The 22,730-nt window shown below is 33.3% G+C and overlaps 1 protein-coding gene across 1 annotated transcript in view; it reads left to right on the forward strand.

The window, feature by feature from the left end:
• Positions 1–22,730, forward strand: part of TRDN (triadin) — a 297,181-nt gene that overhangs the window by 65,475 nt on the left and 208,976 nt on the right. The window contains 2 exon segments of the mRNA XM_044238841.1: positions 3,663–3,833; positions 10,116–10,175. Of these exon segments, the coding sequence (XP_044094776.1) occupies positions 3,663–3,833; positions 10,116–10,175 (231 nt within the window).

Here is a 22,730-nt window from a genome sequence, read left to right on the forward strand (position 1 = left end):
CATTATGAATGAGAATTGAAATTTGTTATATCCTAAATCCAAAAATGAATAGTATGTTAGTATGTTTATTGGATAATATGATTTCCCAACTCTGGCATTAGACATTTTGATTCTAGTACAGTCACTAATGGGTAAGACTCATTCCCAAGTGAATTAAATATACTGTTGCCTTTCTTTTGATTAAACCATTTTATTTTTTATTTGACAAAAATCATAAATTAAATACCTTCCTAAATAGAACTGGATGATTTGAATATAGTGGAATAGTACTTTTTGCTTTTTCATTCCTTAGTGAGCTCCTCAATCCAAATGTCACTTATATTCTTAAAAAAGAAAAGAAAAGAAACAACAGTAGTAAAATATTTTGGCATAAAATTTAAGAACACCTATCCAGTTTGATAAAAATGAATAGCAGTTGAGTGTTGCTTTATGAGTGTTTCATGGTATTTACCTCATTATATCCACATCATTGTTGAGTTCTCACCCATTTTAATGTGAGGCAAAGTTATTTGTTTCAAATATGAAGCTCACTGACAAATGTCTACAATAGGTAAGGAAAATTTTGTTATTTTTATACTTAAAATCACTAATAAAAATTTGTTTTAAGTGTGGTCAACTTGAAGAAAATTATCTTTGCTCATTTATAAATTATTATGGCATTAAAGGTAGATCTGAATTTCATGTATTGTTAATTCCATGCTGTGAAGTTAAGGTTAAATCAAGTGCTGCCTACAAGTGGATAGGTGTCATTTAATGTAACAAAAATTACAATTTCACACACAAGAAGTATAAACAAAAAAAAAGTTGGTAAATCTTTCAAGTTTTGTCAAGTTCACTTTAAATACTTATCTACATATTCACACTTTACTGTTACACATGTACTATATGTACAGTGAAACATATTCTGTTCTCTCTTTTTGATCAAAAGTACTAATTCAGTAAACATGTATTTTGTGTTTTCCATGAAAAAAAGCATTATGTTAGACATTATGATGCTACAAAAATGAACAAATCATTCCCATCCTCAAGTTGCTCTGTCTGGTAGGGAAAAGAGATGTGTGAACAGTCATTTGTAATACAAGTTATATAACAAGGAAAAGCAGGTATGCCTTAAAACAAGTTGAGGTAAATTGAAGCTGAGGTAAAAGAATGATTAATTCCAATGACCTTGCACTTTGTTGCACAGGCACTGAGAGCCAAAAAATTCATATATATGGAAAATATAGGAAATATAAAGAAAGAAACCTGACAATAATTGACATGTAGAAAATACAAGAGATATTAAAGAAAGAGAAAATAGTCTAGTGGAGGAAGAAACTTTTGGAAAGTTGCTATGATTGGAGAGATAGGACAAAAAACAGGTCTTGCAGGGTTTTAAATGCGATCCTCACCTTTTTTTACCCTGCTCATCTTCAGAGCTCCAGCAACTGGCTCTGACCCCATGCCATGCTAAGCTCTCTGAAAGAGTTCATTAGGTGAACATAGATGAATTGTGTGAGTCTGAGGTGTTGGCGTCTCAGGGGGAACGTCCTCTGTAGCCAGAAACCAATAAATATTTGGTATGAGGTTCTGGAATAATGTTGATTTAAAGTCATTTTCAGAGAGCTGATGGTTTCAGTTGCAGAAATCTATGAATCTGCTGTAGGAAAGAGCAGCAGCCTGTAGAGGAGATTTAAAAATGGTTTAAAGGAAGTAGAAGAAAATCCCCAATTGAATATAGCTATGGAAGCCCCAGAGACGTTGGGAATTTGGAAAACAGTGCATAGAATAATCTCCCTCTTTGAAGATTCTCAAAGGCTTTAGTTTTGAGAAATTTCATAGTGAAAAAAACTGATTTTAGTGTTTCCGAATTTATTTGATCATAGGAATATCCACATACTTCTAACATAGTAGCATCATCTTCCTGCGAAGTTTTTGAGGCACAGTCTTTAGGAAGTTTGGTCCATCAATAAAATGCAGTATGGCAGATGATGTTGGTTTTGTAAGCATCAGGAATTATCATTTTCACTCTTCTCTTCATGAGACCTTACGTTATTATCTTATTAGTCTCAAATTATTGCTTAGTGTACTAAAGTCAAGAAAACGGACTATAATATTTTCATCAAATTTTTCAACATGAATGAAAACTAAACGTGACAAATGACATGAGAGAGTCCAATTGCAGCAGACTTACTGTGGTGTCTAGTGATTATGTGTGGTTCCATAGAATAAATAATGTCTAGCATGTAGCATCTATATAAACAATTTCCCACAAATGTGTGCTATATTATTATTGCTTTTTGTAAAATAATTGAAAGACTCACAAACTGATTATTTCACATTTCTAGTTCCTTCCTCCCAAATGAATAGAATATCAAATGAGGAATATGTGTGTGTAGAATATATAGGCATATATGTTGTAACTAACACATATTTTCTAATTTAAATACCTTTCTGTTTACTAGGATATATGTAAGGGATTTTTAAAGTCATTAGAATTATTATTTCTGACTTAAGATAAGCAGGATCTAATATCTCAATTTCTGCTCTTTCCATCTCCTTTAAAGTCAAGTCATTAGAGCCTGAGTGTTTCTGATGTATCCTTTAATAGATTTTATTGTTTCATTTCTCTTAGTCACTACCAGTGCAAGTAATTTCACATTTATACTCTCAAGAGTTATTGTTAAAAAATACTCTGTTCAGTTTCTTGAATGACTTTTAAGATATTTCTTAAAATATCTTAAAATTTATTTATTTTTTTATTTATGGGACAAAATGATTATATCCTTTTTTTTCCAATTTATTTATTTTCAGAAAAACAGTATTCATTATTTTTTCACCACACCCAGTGCTCCATGCAAGCCGTGCCCTCCACAATACCTACCACCTGGCACCCCAACCTCCCACCCCCCCGCCACTTCAAACCCCTCAGATTGCCTTTCAGAGTCCATAGTCTCTCATGTTTTGCCTCCCCTTCTAATTTACCCAAAAGCACATACCCTCCCCAATGTCTATAACCCTACCCCACTTCTCCCAACCCCCCTACCCCCAGCAACCCACAGTTTGTTTCGTGAGATTAAGAGTCACTTATGGTTTGTCTCCCTCCCTATCCCATCTTGTTTCATGGATTCTTCTCCTACCCACTTAAGCCCCCATGTTGCATCACCACTTCCTCATATCAGGGAGATCATATGATAGTTGTCTTTCTCCGCTTGACTTATTTCGCTAAGCATGATACGCTCTAGTTCCATCCATGTTGTTGCAAATGGCAAGATTTCGTTTCTTTTGATGGCTGCATAGTATTCCATTGTGTGATTATATCCTTTTAAAAAGGCTCCTTGGTATGGGCATTGCCTTTCACTGAACAGGCCTGTATATACATCCCCTGTGTATTTCAATTGGCTTCTTATTGATATGCTAAGCAGGTAGCTACCTAAAAGGTAATGTTTTCATGTACAAATTAAGAAAGTGTCCAACTTGCAAGTGAGCTACCTTTTTAAAGTACTCTAACCTGTCACTTCATAGACAATATAGAAGATAATAATAGTCACAAGGATGTATATCAGGAGCACTATTTTTTCTATTGTTTTCCTTTTCCCTCTTTGTTCTTAGCAACCAATGAAAGATGAAAAGCTGTATTGTTAAATAAGCAAAAATAATCCAACTTGTTTTTAACTGTACAGAAGAGAGGAAAGCCAAGGCTGAAGAGAAGATTAAAAAGGAAGTGAAAGGTGGGAAACAAGAGAAAGTGAAGCCAACAGCTACAAAAGTCAAAGAAGTACACAAAACTCCACCTAAACCCAAAGAGAAGGAGGGGAAAGAGACTGCGGCCGTGTCCAAGCATGAACAGAAAGGTAAACATTCAGAGGAGGTGGCCAGAGGTTCTAAGAGAACACTGGGCAAGAAGCAGATACAGTGAAATTAAAAACTCAGAAAGACCGAGATCAGACTCAAATGGGAATAAAAAGACTTGTATAAGTAAATATAGTCAATATACCTGAAAGAAAATCCAACAAGTGAGAATTAAAGTTCATTTATGGGAAGGCTAAAATGTGTTCACATATCTAAGGATGTATTTTGAAGCATTTTAAAAAGAGGATTTGACTTAATTATCTGAAGTTATTTGAAGGTTGAGGATGAATGTTAAATTCTTGAGACACGGGATTTCTAGTAAGAGGTAGAAAAGCAACTTTATGTTTCCTACTCTTTGGAGAAAAGCAGTCCAAGAATAATGACAACAATTTTCAGGGAGGTTTTTAAGGGATCTATGTTCAAATCATATAGAATAAATATCATAAAAAGTACCCATACATTCCTGTATCTGCAAAAGCACATAGCTTAGAATATACGTTGAATTATTAAATTCAGTTAATTTAATGAGCAGGAAGTTATAGGGCAAAGAACTCTCAAGTTTCTTTGCTAGCTTCCCCTGACTGAATTAATGACTTTCGAAATCTCCATATCTGACCCTGTGCAGCTCTTCATAAGAGTGTTGTCAGCCTTATATCCCTACTTCACAGAACTAGAGCATTTAAATGGAGCTGAAGTATAAACCTGAAATTCTTTATGGAAAGTTGTTGTGGAAACATAAAACATGGAGTTTTCAGAGGGCAGCCGAGGGCTTGTCCCACATTTCTTTCCCTTTTGGAATCTGTTTTTCCTGAAGTCCATTCCCGGCGGGTGTTATGCTGCTACACCGTCCCAAGGCTTCCTGTAGAGGATCTGCTCTGGAGGGGCTATTCCTACAAATGTTTCTTAGGGGTGTTGCAGAATAAAACTTTCCTTTATTCTGGTAGTTTTGAATAGTCATGTTTGAGGATTAAAGGAATCGTTTCTATGAGATTTTCATTAAAAATTTTGAAAACTTTATTACTGAGTAAGGTATTTGGACAGTGTAACTGAAAATAATTTTCACCATTATAAGACACAAGATATGAAATTTGCACTCCACACTTTTTTTTCTTTTAGATTCCACCTACAAGAGAGGTAATGTGGTATTTGCCGTCCCAATCCTCTCTTGTATTTTGGCTTTGAGTCACTTTTTCCCTTGAATTCGCAAGTAATATTTATAAATTTTGATTTATTTGACAAAAGATATATATTTTTTGAAAGTGTATTTTTAAAAGGGAAAGAAAGAAGAAAAAAACCTTATGTGTCTCTTCTTTTTGTGACCCACAAAATTTTGAAATAAATGAAAATCACCTAAATTTAAAAATCTGTGGATCATTAAAAAAAACAGTGGGATTAAAACTTTGGAGCCATAAACCATTCTTTAATCTAAAGAATAATTATATTGCCTTGAAAGAATTAGAAGTATTGGTTATTATTTTATATAATACATAATATATATATAATATCACTCTTAAAACTATATGTTATTTGTGATAATAAGGGTAGAAAACAAAGCTATAGTAAGTAAAGAAAAAATATTTTGAATGGGCTACTTTACTGTGATAGAAAAAGAAAAATTAATCTTCTGACTCATAGATATATCTATTTAAAATGATTATCAAGTTCCTAAAATACTTTGCATTTCAGATTTCTCTTTAAAAATGAAAAGAATCACATGAAACCAGCTGAAATGTACCAAGTATATTTTTATTTTTTATCCATAAATACAGTATATAAAAAAATTCATTCCACTTATATACGGGAGTATCAAAATACTTATCTAGCAACTATGAGCATGAATAAACTTTTTGATGTCCATTTTTAGTATCTTTGGGTTTTTTTGTGTGTGGGGGGCACATTTCATTGATGAAGACACTTCACTGCAACAGTTTAAAATAATGTTTATTTTCTAGGTCACATAGATTGTATTTCATTTGTATCAGTAATCAGAATTATTAAAGATAGCATTCTATTACCATTTTCATTTTCAATCTATAGTTTTTATTTCCACATAAAAGCTATTTATCTCACTTTAATGTTAAAAGGACATTCAAATATCACTTCAAGTTAGAAACCAAAGCATAACAGTGATTTTATCAGCTAAGTAAATGCATTCGCTAAAATAAGGCTTCCTATTAAGACAGCTACCATCAATTAAATAATTGTATCATTAGGTAAATAATCAAAACTTTACTTCCAATTCCTGGTCAGACACATAAACATATTTCTTTTTAAATTAAGCAAAGATTCAAGAAGATTTATTTAGAAAAAACCAAATCACATTACAGTTTCCACTAAGCATGATAAACAAAGATTGCATGTTTTTTAAATAATCTATTTGTGAGTTGGCTCTGATTTTGAGACTCTTGTATTGATGATTTAGTAAAATAGTTGAGTAAGTTCTCCTTTGGGTAAGGGATTATTTATTTGCTCAGCTTAAGTTAGTCTTAATGAATTTGAGTTCTTTTCAGATAGATTTCTAAATAGTTATTTGTAAATAAATAGGACCTACAGGTCTTTCACTGGAAACAGATTTTTACATGAAGCACACATACTTATTGGCAATTTTAAAATTATAAAGTATACATGAAAATATATTCACATGTAATTACTCTTAATATTATGTATTTTTAAATGATACATTTCTATGTAAAGCGCTGGGAATCAGATGCATAGGTATGCACATGCTTACCATAAACTTATACACACACTTATATACCACATAATCTAGTTTTTATGGACCAATCTTAATCTACTGTAAGTTGGGCAAGAAAGATTGACATGATCAGGAATTGTTCTCTGATTTTCTATAGTCTGTGGCAAATCTATGAGCAAGGAAAAAAAAAAAAAACCTCCCCACTGCTATGCTCATTCTTTCTTTTCTTTCCCCTCCGCTACCTCCTCCTATTCCTTTTTTTCCTCTTCCTCTTTTGCCTTCTCCTCCTCCTCCTTCATCTTCTTCTTTTCAATCACTATTTCAAAATTTTGATAGGCAGAGAGAATATAGCAAATATGAATTTACCATAGAGCAGAAGACCACACATGTCCCATGCTCATATGAGGGTTTTTTGTTTGTTTGTTTGTTTGTTTAACATTTTCCCTTCTGTTGACATTCTGCACCCAAAATGCATGTTCTCTCAGCTGCCATTCCACAAGGAACACGGGCAAGGCAGCAGCTGAATGACACCCATCAGGCCTCTGTGAGGAGGAGAGAAGTGGTCAGCATGTGTTATTCTTAAACAATGTTCATTTGGGGAAAAAATTACGAAGTGGTGACCAAATATGAAATTATATGAATGATTATCACAGAACTATGAAAGTTAGCATAATAGAACAGTTCATGTTTACTTTAGAAAAATTTTCCTAGTTTAATGTTTGAGTTGCATTTTTATTTTCATTTATTTATTTATTTATTTATTTTTAAAGATTTTATTTATTTATTTGACAGACAGAGAGATCACACGCAGACAGAGAGGTGGAAAGAGAGAGAAAGAGGAGGAAGCAGGCTCCCCGCTGAGCAGAGAGCCTGATGGGGGGCTCAATCCCAGGACCCTGGGATCATGACCTGAGCCAAAGGCAAAGGCTTTAACCCACTAAGCCACCCAGGCGCCCCTAGAGTTGCATTTTTAAAGAAGCATTTCTATGAAAGGAATCTTCCAAATCAAGAAGGCTTGGTTTTGCTTTATCCTTAGGTAAAGCAGACACATTGGGGGCTGCTCAACATATACTTGCCTGGAATTCTTACATGTTGTTAAGGCCAACACTCAGGACAGATGGAAATTCGCATCCTGACTTAAAATATTTGAAAATTTTCAACTTAAAATACTGTAAAAAATACTCTCATTTTCCCATTGATGCTATTAGAACGCAACATCATGACTTTACTCAAATAAAACAGAAACATCCTAAGAATTGTAACTCAAACAATTTTTTTGATTAAAAAACTAAACATTTTTTGAATGAATAAAAGATTTTCTTTCTTAAATTGAAAGCACATAGGATTATTGGTACATTTATTAAATGAGTGACTTGTGGAGCCAGAAAATATTGGTATAATAAATGTAAGCATTTTACCTTGGTAATAATCTAACATAGAAACTATAGAGTTTTATTTTACTGTCAGCCCTCAGTTAAGGAAAAAAAAAACTCTGAAGCATGAAGATTTTAGTTAATTCAGTATACTGTTCTACATGTAATGTGCATAAATATGCCATCATAACTTGGGGGCAGAGAACATTTCATTCTGGGGTATGGCCCAAACCCTTCAAATTCCAGGAAGCTGCATTCTCAGCTTCTCAGACACACATGTTCTCTGTTGCTGTTGCTGAAAGCTATAGTGTCACTAGGAATCATGGTGAAAGAAACAAAAAATGAAGGTATTTTATATCAATGATTCTGGAAGATAGTCTAATTAGATCTTCTGAAGAGTTTGTTAAAAATGCATATTCTAGGATTTAGACACATGTCCCATCTTTTTGATATTTAAATTGCCCTTTGAAACTACTTCTGCATTGTAGGAAGGACAAATCTAAAAAGAGTATAGTCACTTAAGGTACTGAAACAAAGGAGAAAGCTTAAAAATTCCAGGAAGTCTTCCCTTGCTCAACCTCAGATTTGCCATAAAGAAATATACTTTATGTTTTGATCTATCTTTGATCCAAATTCCAGGAAGTCTTCCTTTGCTCAACCTCAGATTTGCCATAAAAAGGAAATATACTTATGTTTTGCTCTATCTTTGATCCAAATCTCCTAGCCTGGAATTTTGCTCAGGAAAACAGTTATGTCCAGAAAAGAGAAAATACTCTTTATGTTAATCTTTTCTCCTGTGTCCTAGGGTTCCTGTGTCTTGGTTTCAAAATCCCTGGTTATTATCTAGTACATCCAGGAACAAATAGATTCCTGGACTTGAACTGAGAACTAGCCTCCCTCTAACTTCCCACCTCACCTGTGGGAAAATGTGCTGTAATTCAAGAACCAACACACATGCAAATTCTTAAAACTTCATGAGTTTTGGCTTACTCATATTTAGGTACTAATGAAAGGATTATATTTTAACATTTACTGTAATAACTACATTTATTTTTTCAAAGACCTGGCAGAATTTCATAGTAAAATGGATTATTCTAAAAATATTGTTAATATTGTAAAAAAATAAGGTCTATGAAAATCATTGTATGTGTGTTTATTATATAGTAATAAGTTTCATTAGTTCACATGTTTGATAGACATGATTTCAAGCACTTAAGGGTGTGTGACGTGTAAATTGAATAAACTCTTGGTCCTAAAGCTACTTTTGGAGTTGTTAGATTAATAAAATGCTTACTTAGAAACATTAAAATGTAAATCATCTTTAAGAAGGTTAATTTCATAATATGCCTGCTTTAAAAGACGATCTGGTAAAACTTATGGAATAGTTCACCAACTAAAATTTAGGTTGGAATGACCTCAGCAGAATCTAAAGTTATGTGAGAACATCAAGTTCACTGCCATGTCTTTAATTTAGAGGGAAAAGGGGATAAAAAAAGAACTCTAAAATCATTTGACCAAGTTTGCCAAAATATTCAAATCCTTTGCTTTTTTTTTTAACTTTTTCCATAGACCATAGATTAGTCAAGATCACAAGATAGCTTCAATGAAGAAAACTCAGTTAATTAGCTTAACAATGATATCCTGTGATGCTGAAAGTCTATCCTGCACATACTCTTCTAATTGAGCAGCCTTTCCATGCAGAATCCTTAACACATTGCAAAGGAGTTAGTCTTCCTGCTTGCCTTTTCAAGAAAACGTTCTATAGCTCCATTTAGACAATTAGCAGAAGGGCTTGGAATGAATAATTGGTAAAATGTTCCAAGTTGGAAATAATTTCCTCTTGTAAAACTTGTTTCATAATTGGAAATGTATATATGAACAATGAGAAAAATTGCTTTAATACGATGACTTTTTTAATGAATTTGATGGAAAACGTTTTGATTAAAAGAAAGAACAACTGTATGATATTACCCTGAACTAGTCTGTTTCAGTTTTTTAAGGTTATTCTTTTTGTATGGAATAAATTGAACCTTACATCTATTATGTCTTTTTCCCTGTGTGTTCATATGAGTGCAAATTATTCCTTCACAGAAAATATTGTAGTAACTAAAATAGAATTGTGTTATTTTGTTTGTTTTGTTATGCCAGTTCTCCTTAGAAGAAAGAAAGGTGTTGATGACATTTTTTCATTGCTCTTTTTCTTTCTACTCTGTCAGATCAGTATGCGTTCTGTCGATATATGATTGACATGTTTGTCCATGGGGATTTAAAACCAGGTATTGGAAACAGTTTTTGTACTCGTCTGTTTTAACAGTCTTTGTTTCTAAGATTGTTGGCTTTTTTATGTACTAAACTGTATTTTCATTTTTAAACTTGCATAATGCATGTGTAGATTTAGAATAAAACCAGTAAAAAGCACAAGTAATAACTGGCATTAAGGCCTTTAATTTTACTTTCTACTATTGCATGGCCTATTGCAAATGAATTCAGTTGAAAGCTAAAAAAAAAGCTAATATCTTTATATACAAAAAATACTAATATCTTTAATAATATCTTGGAGTGAAGAGGTGAATCATTCTATTTCTGGTAAACCTTATATAAGACCTATGACAATAAAAGTATTTTTTTTTAATAGTGAAAAATATTCATATTAAATCCATCACAATTCAGATATTTAATTTCTTTTAAAAAATTTTTTTTCTCACTTGAACCAGGGTTAGCCATTCCAGAGATCTATTACTGATGGAGATAGTCAACACAATGGAGAAATATTTTTCCTAAAAGCAATTTATCTATCATCTCTCCTATCTTTAATTGTTGCTCAGAGTGTAACCAGGGATTCTTTACTAATATCTTAATTAATAATGAATAGCTTGATTGCTTATAGTAAGCCTTTTGCAGATTTAAAGATGGATACTACTATGTTATGTTTGGGGAAACAGTTCTAAGAAGATGGTATTGTTAAGGAAGGGGCTAATTTATGTTAGAATAACTGAAGCTAATTGTTTAAAGCATACTATATATTGGCTCTAAACTACTCTTATGGAGATCACTCCGAAATGTATGATTACATTTATGCATGTATTGGCAAATGGTCATATCATATTTAAAACAATATATATAACAAATACATATAAAACAATATATATAACAAATCTAAAGATCCTAAAAAATTTAAAGATCATGAGAATTTTGGTTCTCCAGAAAATTAATCCCAGTAACTTATTCAAGTTAATTTCCACTCCTTGTCCTCTTCTTCATTTTCTTAATCTTTTTACTCTTCTTTTTTTACTTTCTTACTGAGTTAGAAACTGAAATGAGAGGGAAAACACTGAAAAATATAGTGACTCACTTGGATGATAACTCACTTGGTAAAAATGATTGTCAAGGTATGTGTATGGTATCATAGTAAAATTAGATGGAAACATCCAGGAAAGTAGTATGATATAGTGAAAAAAGAGGGCTTTGAACATTTGGTTGAAGGGCCAATGACAGAAAAGGGTGGGATCTAGATGTAATTCTTGACCCCTTCCTTTTCCGGTATTGGCCCTTCAGCAAATCATGGAACTCCACGTGGTCTTTAGTGTCCTTGCAGTAACTGTAAAGTATCCTTTACAGTAACAAGCTTGTAAATTTGTTGATAAAGCATCTAAGTAGATGCGCAAAATACTAATATAACTTTATTCTTTAAATCATTCAATATAGCACAGACTGTGTGAGTGAATATCCCACATGAAAGAAACAACATTGGTGACTTTCAGTCTATATACATCATTAAGTCAATTTTAGCTTAACAGATTTGCTGACCAATTTATTTAACTGTGATAGTTTAAGAAAGTTATATTCTACACATATATTGCTTTGAAGAGATCAACTGTTTACTTGTATGTACCACGAATCTATGTTCTAATGAGCATGAGTTTTAAATTCCATTATTTGAGGGAAATAATGTGCTCCTTGTGCCCCCAAATGGTTCATAGAACTACTAATTGATCATAAAATACAAATTCTAAGAAAATCACAGGACAGAGAAAACCATACATTGTCAAAGTCAGCAAGGGATGCTAAGAGTTTAATAGTCACAAAGCTGATAACTTCTTTCCAAAAATTCAACAACAGATCAAGATAAGAAGGAACAAAGAAACCATCTCTGGAGGAGTTAAGGAGAATTCTGCTGTTAACCATTCAGGGAGAGCTCTTCTAAAGTCCTATGTGAACATTTTCTAAACAGCCATGAGTTTAGACCTGCAGCACTATCTAATATTCTAACTCCTGGAAATCATTCCCAAGTGCTATAGGATTAGATTTCTTAATATCATTTATTACATTTAAAATTGCCTTTCTAATTTGTTTCAACTACATACAATCATGATTTTGTAGGCTGATTGCTATAATTTCTAAGAAATTAAAGAATATGTAGATCAGTATTTCTGGGGAAATACTGTATTTCAGCATTTCAGGAGGTGGAAAGGAAGAAGCTGGAGAAGGGAAACCTGTATGGTAAGCCTATTGTTTCATTTAATAAATTCTATGAAACTTCATAGGTGTAGAGAAAGAACATTTATATTACTTTTCTTGGTGAGGCAATACATAAGATGGAGTAAGAAAGCACAAAATATGGTCTGCATTTTGAAAAATAAGGAATGAGAAAAAAGATTTATCTGGGCATACTACTTTAGAGAAAATGCAAGTGATAAGACTTCGACTCTGACTGACAATTAGAGAATAAAACAATTCCTGCCAAGTTTATTGCTCTGCATGTATCCAGTATTTATAAAACATTTGTGCTTCCATCTGTTTCTGTTTGGGATTAGTAGAACACCTGTTATTATTTAGCTAGAGTTCATTATTAATTATTGGTAATGAGTTTTTAAAACTATAATTTGATTTTTCCCTTTGGGATAAAGTACTTCCTTTATATAATGTTGCCGCATCCTCAAAAGTAACCCAAATCACAGTTGAGTTTTACAAAACCTTACTAATGAAATGTACTGACACTATGACACAAGTCCCAAGTTTTGCCTTTCTATCCCTTTAAATAAAATACTTCTAATAAAGATAGTCTTAACACTTTTTTTCTAGCTAAGATATACCTGAAAATGAACTGAATTGTTCTTTTTAAATCTGTAGCGAATATGTACTATCCTATGGTTAGTAACAATCCCCACCTCTAATACAGGGACCTTCTCAATAAGCCAGCATAAAGTGTAAGGATCATATCATTTTTTAGTATCTAATTAAAATTCTCCTATACTGACCCACTCTATGTTAATTTGGAAAATTAAAAAAATTATATTTAAACCTAGAAAGTGACTATATACTACTAAGGCTGGCCCTATGGGAAATTGGAGTAGATGTATATGTACAATGTATAATTTTAGGGGTATTATGGATATTGAGGTGCTCCCTTCTCTAGAAATATTCTCTCTGCTGCTCTTAACTGATCTAACAATGCTTTCATTAGTTCTCTTGATTGTGCACATGGTCAATGTTATAGAACATGTTTTGAATAGTCCCTAACCTGTCTTAGGGAAGAGAGGGGGAGGGAAGGAGAGAGAGAGGAGGGAATGGAGGGAGATGGATCCTGTTCTCCTAAGGTGGCTGTCCTGAATCTGATGATTCACCTTTTTAGGGTTAATGTAGTCTAGTTATCATTTTCTTATGAGAGAATTATGAAAACTGGTCAAAGAAGACATTAGTAGCTACATAGAAACTCAATTTATGGTGTTTCTTTTTTTTTGTTTTGCTTTTAGAAATTGATAGTACTGAACTGATGGTCAAGATAAATGACTCTAGATATTTTATCTTTATCAACCTTCCAGTAACTCCAATTTCCTTTTCAATACTTCATTACTAAGCGCATTTTTCTTAAGTGATAGCCATACCCATAATTTCATTCCTTTATGTAGACTTTAAAAGAACCTTCATGATCTTGTTAGGCATTTCGCATTTCCTCTTCATCAAGGTCCTCCTGGGGCAAATGAATTGCATACATTGCTGGGTGAAGTCAACTGAGTTAAACAAGAGGCAAATTTCAATAAGGAAAAAAAATCACAAGGCTCACAGATATCTTTATATTTACCACAGATAAGGAAACCAGTCCTTCCAGGAAACAGGCCTCATATTTTTTGCTTAGTTTTTGCTTAGTCATTTTAACACTTCTTCACCTTTTCATCTCTGTATGAAAAAAATCATAATCATAAAGACATTATGATTAAAGTTCAATACAAGTTAAAGTTTATCACTTAGAAGTTATCCCAACCATTGAAATTCTGGCTGCTATCTGACTTTTACTTGAGCCAAGAATTTATATTAAGGTAATTTATTCTGTTTTCTGTGTCATTTACTCTCTTAAAATTGAAGGTATTCACCTATCAAAATCTTCTCTGACTATAATAAGGTATTCTTTGGCAGCTCGTATTCCAATTCTATGGGTTTTAAGTCCACAGCCAGAAAGAGCCTTAAGGAATAAGTTGGTACTCTCATTTTATTAAGATCTATTTCTCGAACTTCAGTTGTGCCTAACTGCATTTTTGGTCTGATCCTGCTGAGAAGAGGTCAAATGTAATTGCATTATAGTCACTGTTATTTAGTGATTTAATCTAATGTATTTCAGAGCTCAATTGGCTATAATGGAAAAGACTAGGTAAGATTCAGCCTTGCTTTACTTTTCTCTAAAAAATACTGTTCCATGAAAACATACTCAATTTAGTTTCAAACATCTAATTATTTTCACAAAATAAAAGCTTGGGAGTTTTTATGTTAACTCCATAAATATTTGTTGAATTCCCTCAGTAAGTTGATAGTCCAGAAAAGAGATAAGACATGGCATATATAACTTTAAAACCAAGGGTAAGTTGATAAGTATGCAACAGAGGCTTAGAAAATGTACATACTAATCTCAATATACTAGGAACAATAGTTATCTCCACTTACCACTTGGACCTCTTAATTTTTTTAATATTTTAAATCATTTAAAAAATGGTTTATGGAAGTAAGAATAAAGGGATAGTGAAAATTGTGATAAGAGCTTAAACATGGCAAACTAAAAATTGATTTCATCAGTTTCCTGATTTTGAAGGTGTATGTACTCCAAATTGGAAACATCTTCAGAAAGGAACTAACTGCCCTAATATTCATTCATAAACTTGCAATATATGCATTAATAGATACCAGTTCCAGATTTCAAACATTTTTAATAAGTTCTAGCATAATATTATTTTTGGTTCTTTTAGAGTTTGGATCATCAAAATGTAGCAGTTGAGTTTTTGAAACCTTTGAGACTCAATTTCATTGAAAAAATATCATCTCCATCTCATTACTGTGAAACATTTTTTAGATTAATAAACATTATTTAGAATGATAAATCCAATGATTTTTTTGCATACATTATTAATTTCATTCTGATACCTCCTTTATCTTTCTTTAGCATTTGCCCACTTAAAAATCACAAATTTTGTCACATAGATTTTTATAAAAGATGAGAAAGTACTGTAACGTATCCTTCTAACAAAATGAGATAGGCTAGGTTCTTGCCACAAAATATTGCATGATAAAGTCCTTCTGGTTGAAAGACTAAGTGGATGAGAACACCATATTTCCTTTCTGTCCTTTGAAATGAATTGTACACTCATTGATTCTTGAGAAAACTCATTGTTATATGAAAATTCACAGTCTGAGATTTCATTTGAGTGATCAATTTCAATTTCACTTTAATCACTAAAGTTTAACATACTGTTGCCTCTCTTTTTGCATTCTTGCCTTCTGATTCATCTAATAACTGAAGTATCTCTCTCATCAATTTTCTTCTCTTTGTAGTTATGGATAAAAAATAGAACTTCTAAATTCTAAACTTTGTTGAGTGAAACTAAAAGTAGACCATAAGAATGTTTCCAGACTTCTTTTATACCTTCTCAAGTGATGATGCATTACTTTAGTCACAACAATAAGGAAACTGAATGGTGATGATATAATGATGGTTTATTTTGCAATTGCATCATCCTTCCAGGCAACTGCATAATTTTTCTATTTTTTCTTATTATTTTAGTCATTTGTGGCATTGCTGGGAATAGTTGATGAGTAATAATGAAATAATTCTTAAGTTGATGAAATAGAAATGTCCAAGATAAGGAGAAAAACTAAAATTATATAGATTCCATCATGCGTCCTGGATTTTTAAAGTTGTTCAATGGTGTCACATGGTAATTACAAGTTAGAATGAGTTTAAAAAATAATTTTTTAATTTTTTATTATTATTTATTTTTTAATAAACATATAATGTATTTTTATCCCCAGGGATACAGGTCTGTGAATCACCAGGTTTACACACTTCACAGCACTCACCATAGCACATACCCTCCCCAATGTCAATAACCCCACCCCCCTCCCTTTAAAAATAATTTTATACTTTTACTTATAAGAATAAATTTTATTTATAATTTTTTTCTGTTTAAAAAATAAAGTAATTTTTCTTTGTTCTTTGGGAAACCTATAAGAGAAAATAAGACAAGATAGCCCAGTCCCCACAAGTAGTTACAATTGCTCAAAACCAAACCAAACCAAAACTCAAAAACAATAATTAACTTCAATAGACCCTGAAAGCACACTAAGAATCACTGGTAAGAATGTAAATGTGAAGGTCACACAAGCCAGGATTTAAACACTTTCCTAGTGTTTAAAAATTTTTTTTGAGTCTCAATTTTTTATCAAAATGTATTTCTTAAAGTTTTTAAGATGATGAAATAAGAAAGTATATGTTCATGTCCTCTCTCCACATGTTTTTACTTTCTCTTTTAATATGAAAATGTACTGCAAAAAAGATAATGCTTCTTGGGTGAAAAATCAGAGATCTTATGGAACAAGAAAAGTCAAGATGGGTCTTAAGACATCGTTAGACTGTGTCTACATGAATTTAAGGATAAAGATATAAAGACTGAAGGGATAACAGTTTAGGCACAGAATATTGAAGTGTTCTTTTGTGACTATCAGCTGTTGAGTATTTATTCTTTGCTAGTTTCTTAAAATAATCTTATTTAATCTTTATAAAACTTTGGGAGGAGTATATCATCATCCTTGTTTTGCAGAACAGAAAATTGAGGTAGACAGAATTTAAGTGTTTTGTCTAAGTCAAATACAGTGCAGACAGGGGATTCAAACCCAGCCTGACTAATTCTAAAGCCTAAAGCTTTAGGCTAAAAAGCAGGGATGCTTTTTAGGCAGAGATGAAGAACAGCAAATGGTTCACTTTGATTGACACTCAAGGAACCTAGAAAGAGAAACAGAATTGGAAACATTTGTACAAGAAGGATTAGAGGAAATGGAATTAGAAAGACCAGTTAAGATGTGTTCAAGAAGAAGAAGTGAAGATTGATCTTGGGAGATGTGATTAAGGGAATTAAGATGACTTTAGAGCTATCATAGAGGTAAAATCATGGGCTTTATTATCATAAATACCAAAGGAGAGGAAGGTAAGATTTTTTCAGAGGTTGTTGGCCTGACAATCTAAAACAAACAGAAACCCTAACTAGGAAGTAAAGGAAGAGAGTGGGTCAAAACTCAAGGGAATGGGCAGGGCTGGAGAGGAGACTTGGAACCCATTTTCTATTCCTAAAGCCACAGATGGTCTTTCGCTGCAAAAGGGGATGATCTGAAGAATCCCATCCAAACATCATTTGTTAAGCACCTGCTAAATACCAAGGTTCATACCAGGTACTCTCACATACTTTGTCATTAGATTCTCACAGCAACTTCTGAAATTATCTGCAGTTAGATAACCAAATGTGGAGTTTTAGGGAGAGCTCAGTGTGGAATGAGGTTGCCAAAGGAGTGAATGAAATGAGTTGACATACAAATAACTGAATACCTTCTGCACGCTCAGCAGTCCCAAGACCAGTCACAGAAGGGGATGTAAGAACACCAAAGGATGATCTCTAAGTTTAACAAGTGGAGCGGGTGGTATTTGAAAGGGAAAAAGAAACTAACAAATGATAGAAAAAGGTTAAAGTTGGGAGTTAGATTGCATAATACTGACACTAAATGTTACACATTTCAGAGAGACATCTGTGATTCTTGATGTCAGGGAAGACAACAGGCATCTAGAACTCGAAAGATGGATAGTATTTGACTAAGGGCTAAGGGAGACACAGGCCTTGCTTTGGATATGAATGGAAGAGAAAACAAATGGGACGTGACATGGCAGTGCGTGGGAAATTGATGTGTTTGTGTGACAATGAGGATATCAGACTGACAACAAGATAAATGAAGATGAGAAAACATCAGCAACGTAAGAAGTGATAGGTTTGTAGTGACATTACAGATGCTCGGTCAATCAGGCAAAGATGAAACTTGGCGTGGAAGAGAGTCTGAAAAATTTTAAAAAGAAAAATGATGTGAAACCAGTGTTTCAGAGTGCGATCAGGCAGCATCTGCTTAAGGGATTGGAAATGGAATAAAGTTTATGAACTATTGCTAAAGTTGATGAGCCTAAAACATGGTTTTAAAGGAAGAAAGGACAAATTTACGAAGTCATTGTTCCTATAGGTGGTGGATCCTATACTGTGTTTAAGTAACTTAAATAATTAATATTGCAACTCAAAAGGCTATAAACTATTTTGACAAAGTTCGCCCACGTGGTAGAAACTTCAATGAGGTTTAGATGTAAATGAGAAGAGTGAAGTATGTGTGAGTATTTGCTAAGAACACAGTGGAGTAAGAAAAGGGTTAGAACTGACCTCTTCATAACCCAGAAAGGGACCATAATTTCCTTTCCTCCACTGGCTGATTTTTGTTGTTTTGCATTATTTTATTTTGATTCTTCAGAGGTAGCCATCCAGCCATCCAATGCATGGACATTTCAGGCAGTGAAATTGGGGGTTAGGCACAGAGGCTCCAGAGTCAGACGGCGTGGTTTCAGTTCTAGGCCCTGCCCCTTGCTTGAACTATGACTTCATCAAATTAATCAATCTCTGTAGGCCTTCATTTCCTCCTCTGTCAAATGAGCCTGAGAAGATTGTGGCAGAATACATTAGCAGATGGTCAAAGTGCGCTTAAGAGTTTGTGGCTCCCTGAGTGTCAGCTCTTCTTTAGTCATTGAGCACGTATCTAGGAGACGTCACCAGCAGAATTTTGTTAGGGAGAGGGAGCCATTTCATCAGATCCACATCAACACGTAATATAACATTGATTTTGGCCGTTGTAGCCTCCTGATGTCTTCTGGCCTTAGTTCTACTACCTACATCATGTGGGCAACAATATATAATTTACAGTGTTATGTTGAGAATTATATGAAAAATCTTGCATGATATGCATAGAATGAGTTTGATTTAAGTGTGTTTTAGGTGAGTTCTAGAATCCAGCACATTCTATAGATACAGCACTGATTCCATAGCTTCAAATATGCAGGATGCTTACTTCTCTACTTTAACGTGGGATAATAGACTTTACTTTTTAGGGTTAACATATAGATTAATTCCTGCATTGCCACAAACATTGAACAGACTACCTGACTATGAAAGCAGAAGAAGCACTATTTAAGTGTATAGTAGTGGTGGGGGTGGTGCTTATGTCCAAATACAGCAAAATTGTGATTTTCTACTCACCACTCCCTATATCTTTCTGATTTAATTATCATATATCATTATCACTCTCTCCCTAGCATGTCTTTCTTTTCTGCCTTATAGATACCCTTAAGAAACATTTGCTTTTAAATCCCTACTGTCTCCTACTCTGCCAGATCCATGATATTTTTATTGAATTGAATTCATGATGCTTAATATTTATCTCAATGAAAAAAATGATTGATGATCATCCCAAAGCAGCCCTCTTTATTCATTCCTAGAAATAATCTTGTTATTTAAAAAGATGACGGGTTTCTAAGCATTGCAAATAGACCCCGTGTAAAGATTCTTAAAGGAGTTATTGGTAGTATCTCTAGAGACAGAGGCTCAGAATTAACAGAGACTGCCTTTGCAGCATCCATCTGTAAACTGTAGGCAGCATAAAGAATTAGAATGAAGTGGTAGAAGAAAAGGGGAAAAATCCTACACTTAATTACAGACGTGCATAGTTCCTGGACTTGGCATACCCCCATGAGGTTTGCATCTGATTATCTGAAGCCAGTGGCAGTTGTTCAAGATAAATGTATTAGATTTTCATATTTGTCACAATCAATCCACGAAATGTTCTTGTAACTATAAATAGCTGGTATGGGCCCAGAAATGGATGTGAGCACTTCTGAGTGGCTGTGATACCTCTAACACTGCTTTATTGTCTCAAGCAGCTTCATTGTGATAAAGGGGCTATAGGTTTTGGGAGAAAGCTAGTAAATAAAAAGACTGCTGTCCTCTTAACACCAAGTCATATGACTTCACTTCTCTGTGTCCGTTTAAAGAGAACCAAATGAAGGCCTGCTTCATTTTTCTCACATTCTCATTTCTCATATCTTTCTTACCCTTTTGAATACGGAGCTAGAATTTAGAGGAATTATCTTTGCTGTGAGGAAACTTTGACTCAAGTATCGTTTTGGTCTAGCCTTGTCACTGTTAAAGGCATGGACCTGCTGTCAGACAAAAATACATCCTCCCCAGGTAACCTAGAGAGACTATTCAAAGCATGTGTTAAAATAGTCTGAAAAAGGAACAACTAATACAGAGTCATTTGAATTGCTGCATGAAAAGCAAGGAAAATTAAGGCTTAATCAAAGAATTATCAAACTAATTAGGTGTTATTTATTAATGTGTCATGTCTTGTAATAATCTTTTCTGTCAGTTCATATGCAAGAGTGCAGATAAAAAAGCATTTCAGTAATTATGTGAATATATTCCCCCCCTGCTATTCTAAGGTTCACTTGGGTGGCCCAGTAGGCAAAGAATGGAGAATCTGTGACTTTCTAACCATTCAAATGAATATGTAGTGCTCATCACTTTTCTAAAGCAAGCCTTAATTTAAACACGGAAATAATAAGTATGTCCCATACCAATTTTGGTATAACTAACTGTGAACTATGAAATTCAATACAACTGCTTTCAGAGAGACTGAGATGATGGTCAAATATACCTCATCCATAGCTTGTTTTTCCTGTACTAGGATGTTTGTGCAAGATGAAGACGATGACGAATTTTGCAATATTCACACTAATGCTACCAGTTTCAACATTTTGATGTTCAACAGTTGCTCAGCATTTTCGGATCAGTCCTATTACTGCTCTTGTAGCCTCTGGTATATTTTATATTTGGGTTTTCTAAAATAATCTATGTTAAGACAAAATAGTACTGTTCTTACCACATAGTAGTAATAATTATACCACACTGGAAGATAATATATTTTGCCTATTTATATACTCATCAATATCCCTGTTGATATGCTCAAAGTCATCCTATTAATCAATCTCCCAACAGTTACTAAATCCATGGTATATACTCAATAATAGTGGTCATAACATGAGTTTCAAAGCAGAAGGAGATAACAATCTAGTCAGATTATTACAAGGAAAGCAATGAACAGTACAAAGCAGCTAGGGGAGAAAAGTGGGAGAAGATACCAATTAAGTACGAAATCATATCAGTAGATTATACTCAATATAAATGTCTAAAGAGGAGAGTGCCACAGAGATTAGGATAGGCTTCCTAACAGTGTAGTCTTGATATTTGTTCAATGCTTACCTACAGCCTCATTGCTATTTTTATTATCAATTACTTATAATGAGTTTATTACTTATTTTTATTTAGGTAGTCAACTTTCTCACTCTCAGAGGGGTAGAATAGTTATATGTACTTTTAATTAACAATACCAAGTACGAAGTCAATACAGGGTAGAAACTGGACAAAGTAATAGATCACCATATGGATGGCTTCTACATGCCTGGGCATCCTTTTCAAATTAGAACCCATTATCCCTTAGTGTGTATCCTTTGTCATTCATACTCAATTATTTATATAACACTTCTTAAATCCCCACTACTCTATTTTATTCAGTATTTCTGCTTCATGGTTGACATGGAGCTTTCCTGAAAGAAATACCGTCACCTACAAATCACTTTCTATTGTAACCATCCACAGTGTTTAGGTAATGAGCGTGTGTTTAGTGGCTAAGACTCGTTTTTAACAATTAGAATCTCATATAGAGAATGAAAGAAAATAGATATAGAAAAAGGATCAATACTGTCATATCGAAACATGCTATAAAAAATAACCTGATGATTTAATACTCTCTTATAAAACAGTTACATAAGAAGTAAATGGCCTCCATTTTTCTTTATTCATGATGGGATTATATTAATGATGATTTTCTCCCAGAGGAATATTATTTTTTTGTATAATTATAAATAGCCTCCTGACAGTCACTGGATAAGCAGTGTGTATTGTTTTAAATGACAAAATAGTATCAATTATACACAATTTAAAACAGGAAGGGAAGTTGGATGACTTCCAAATGTGTCATTCAAGGGAGAATATATTTGTGAATTTAATTGGGTGTTAAAGCCTATTAAACAGTAATTATCAACATGTTACCATTTATCCTTTATCTATCAAGTGCAAGTATTGAAATATTTAAGTTTATGTTATATGCCTGTAGTTGAAAAGGTGTGGAGTTTTATTGTCTATTTTAAAGCACCCAGTAGAGAATTCTCTGCTAAAACAAAACGACAAATTCTTTGTCTCCTTCTGAGATAAATTTCAAAACCAGGAGGTCTTTTTTTAATTGGTTCTATGATTTGTCCTCAAGCTTTTCACATCTCTTTGAATTGTTTGTGAACATGGAGTATTTGCATGTGTCAGAGCCAATTAGCCAAAACAAACAAACAAACAAACAAAATTGAAGAAGAGGAAGAAAGA

This window comes from Neovison vison, chromosome 1 (genome assembly GCF_020171115.1).
Source record: "Neovison vison isolate M4711 chromosome 1, ASM_NN_V1, whole genome shotgun sequence".
Lineage (NCBI taxonomy): Eukaryota > Metazoa > Chordata > Mammalia > Carnivora > Mustelidae > Neogale > Neogale vison.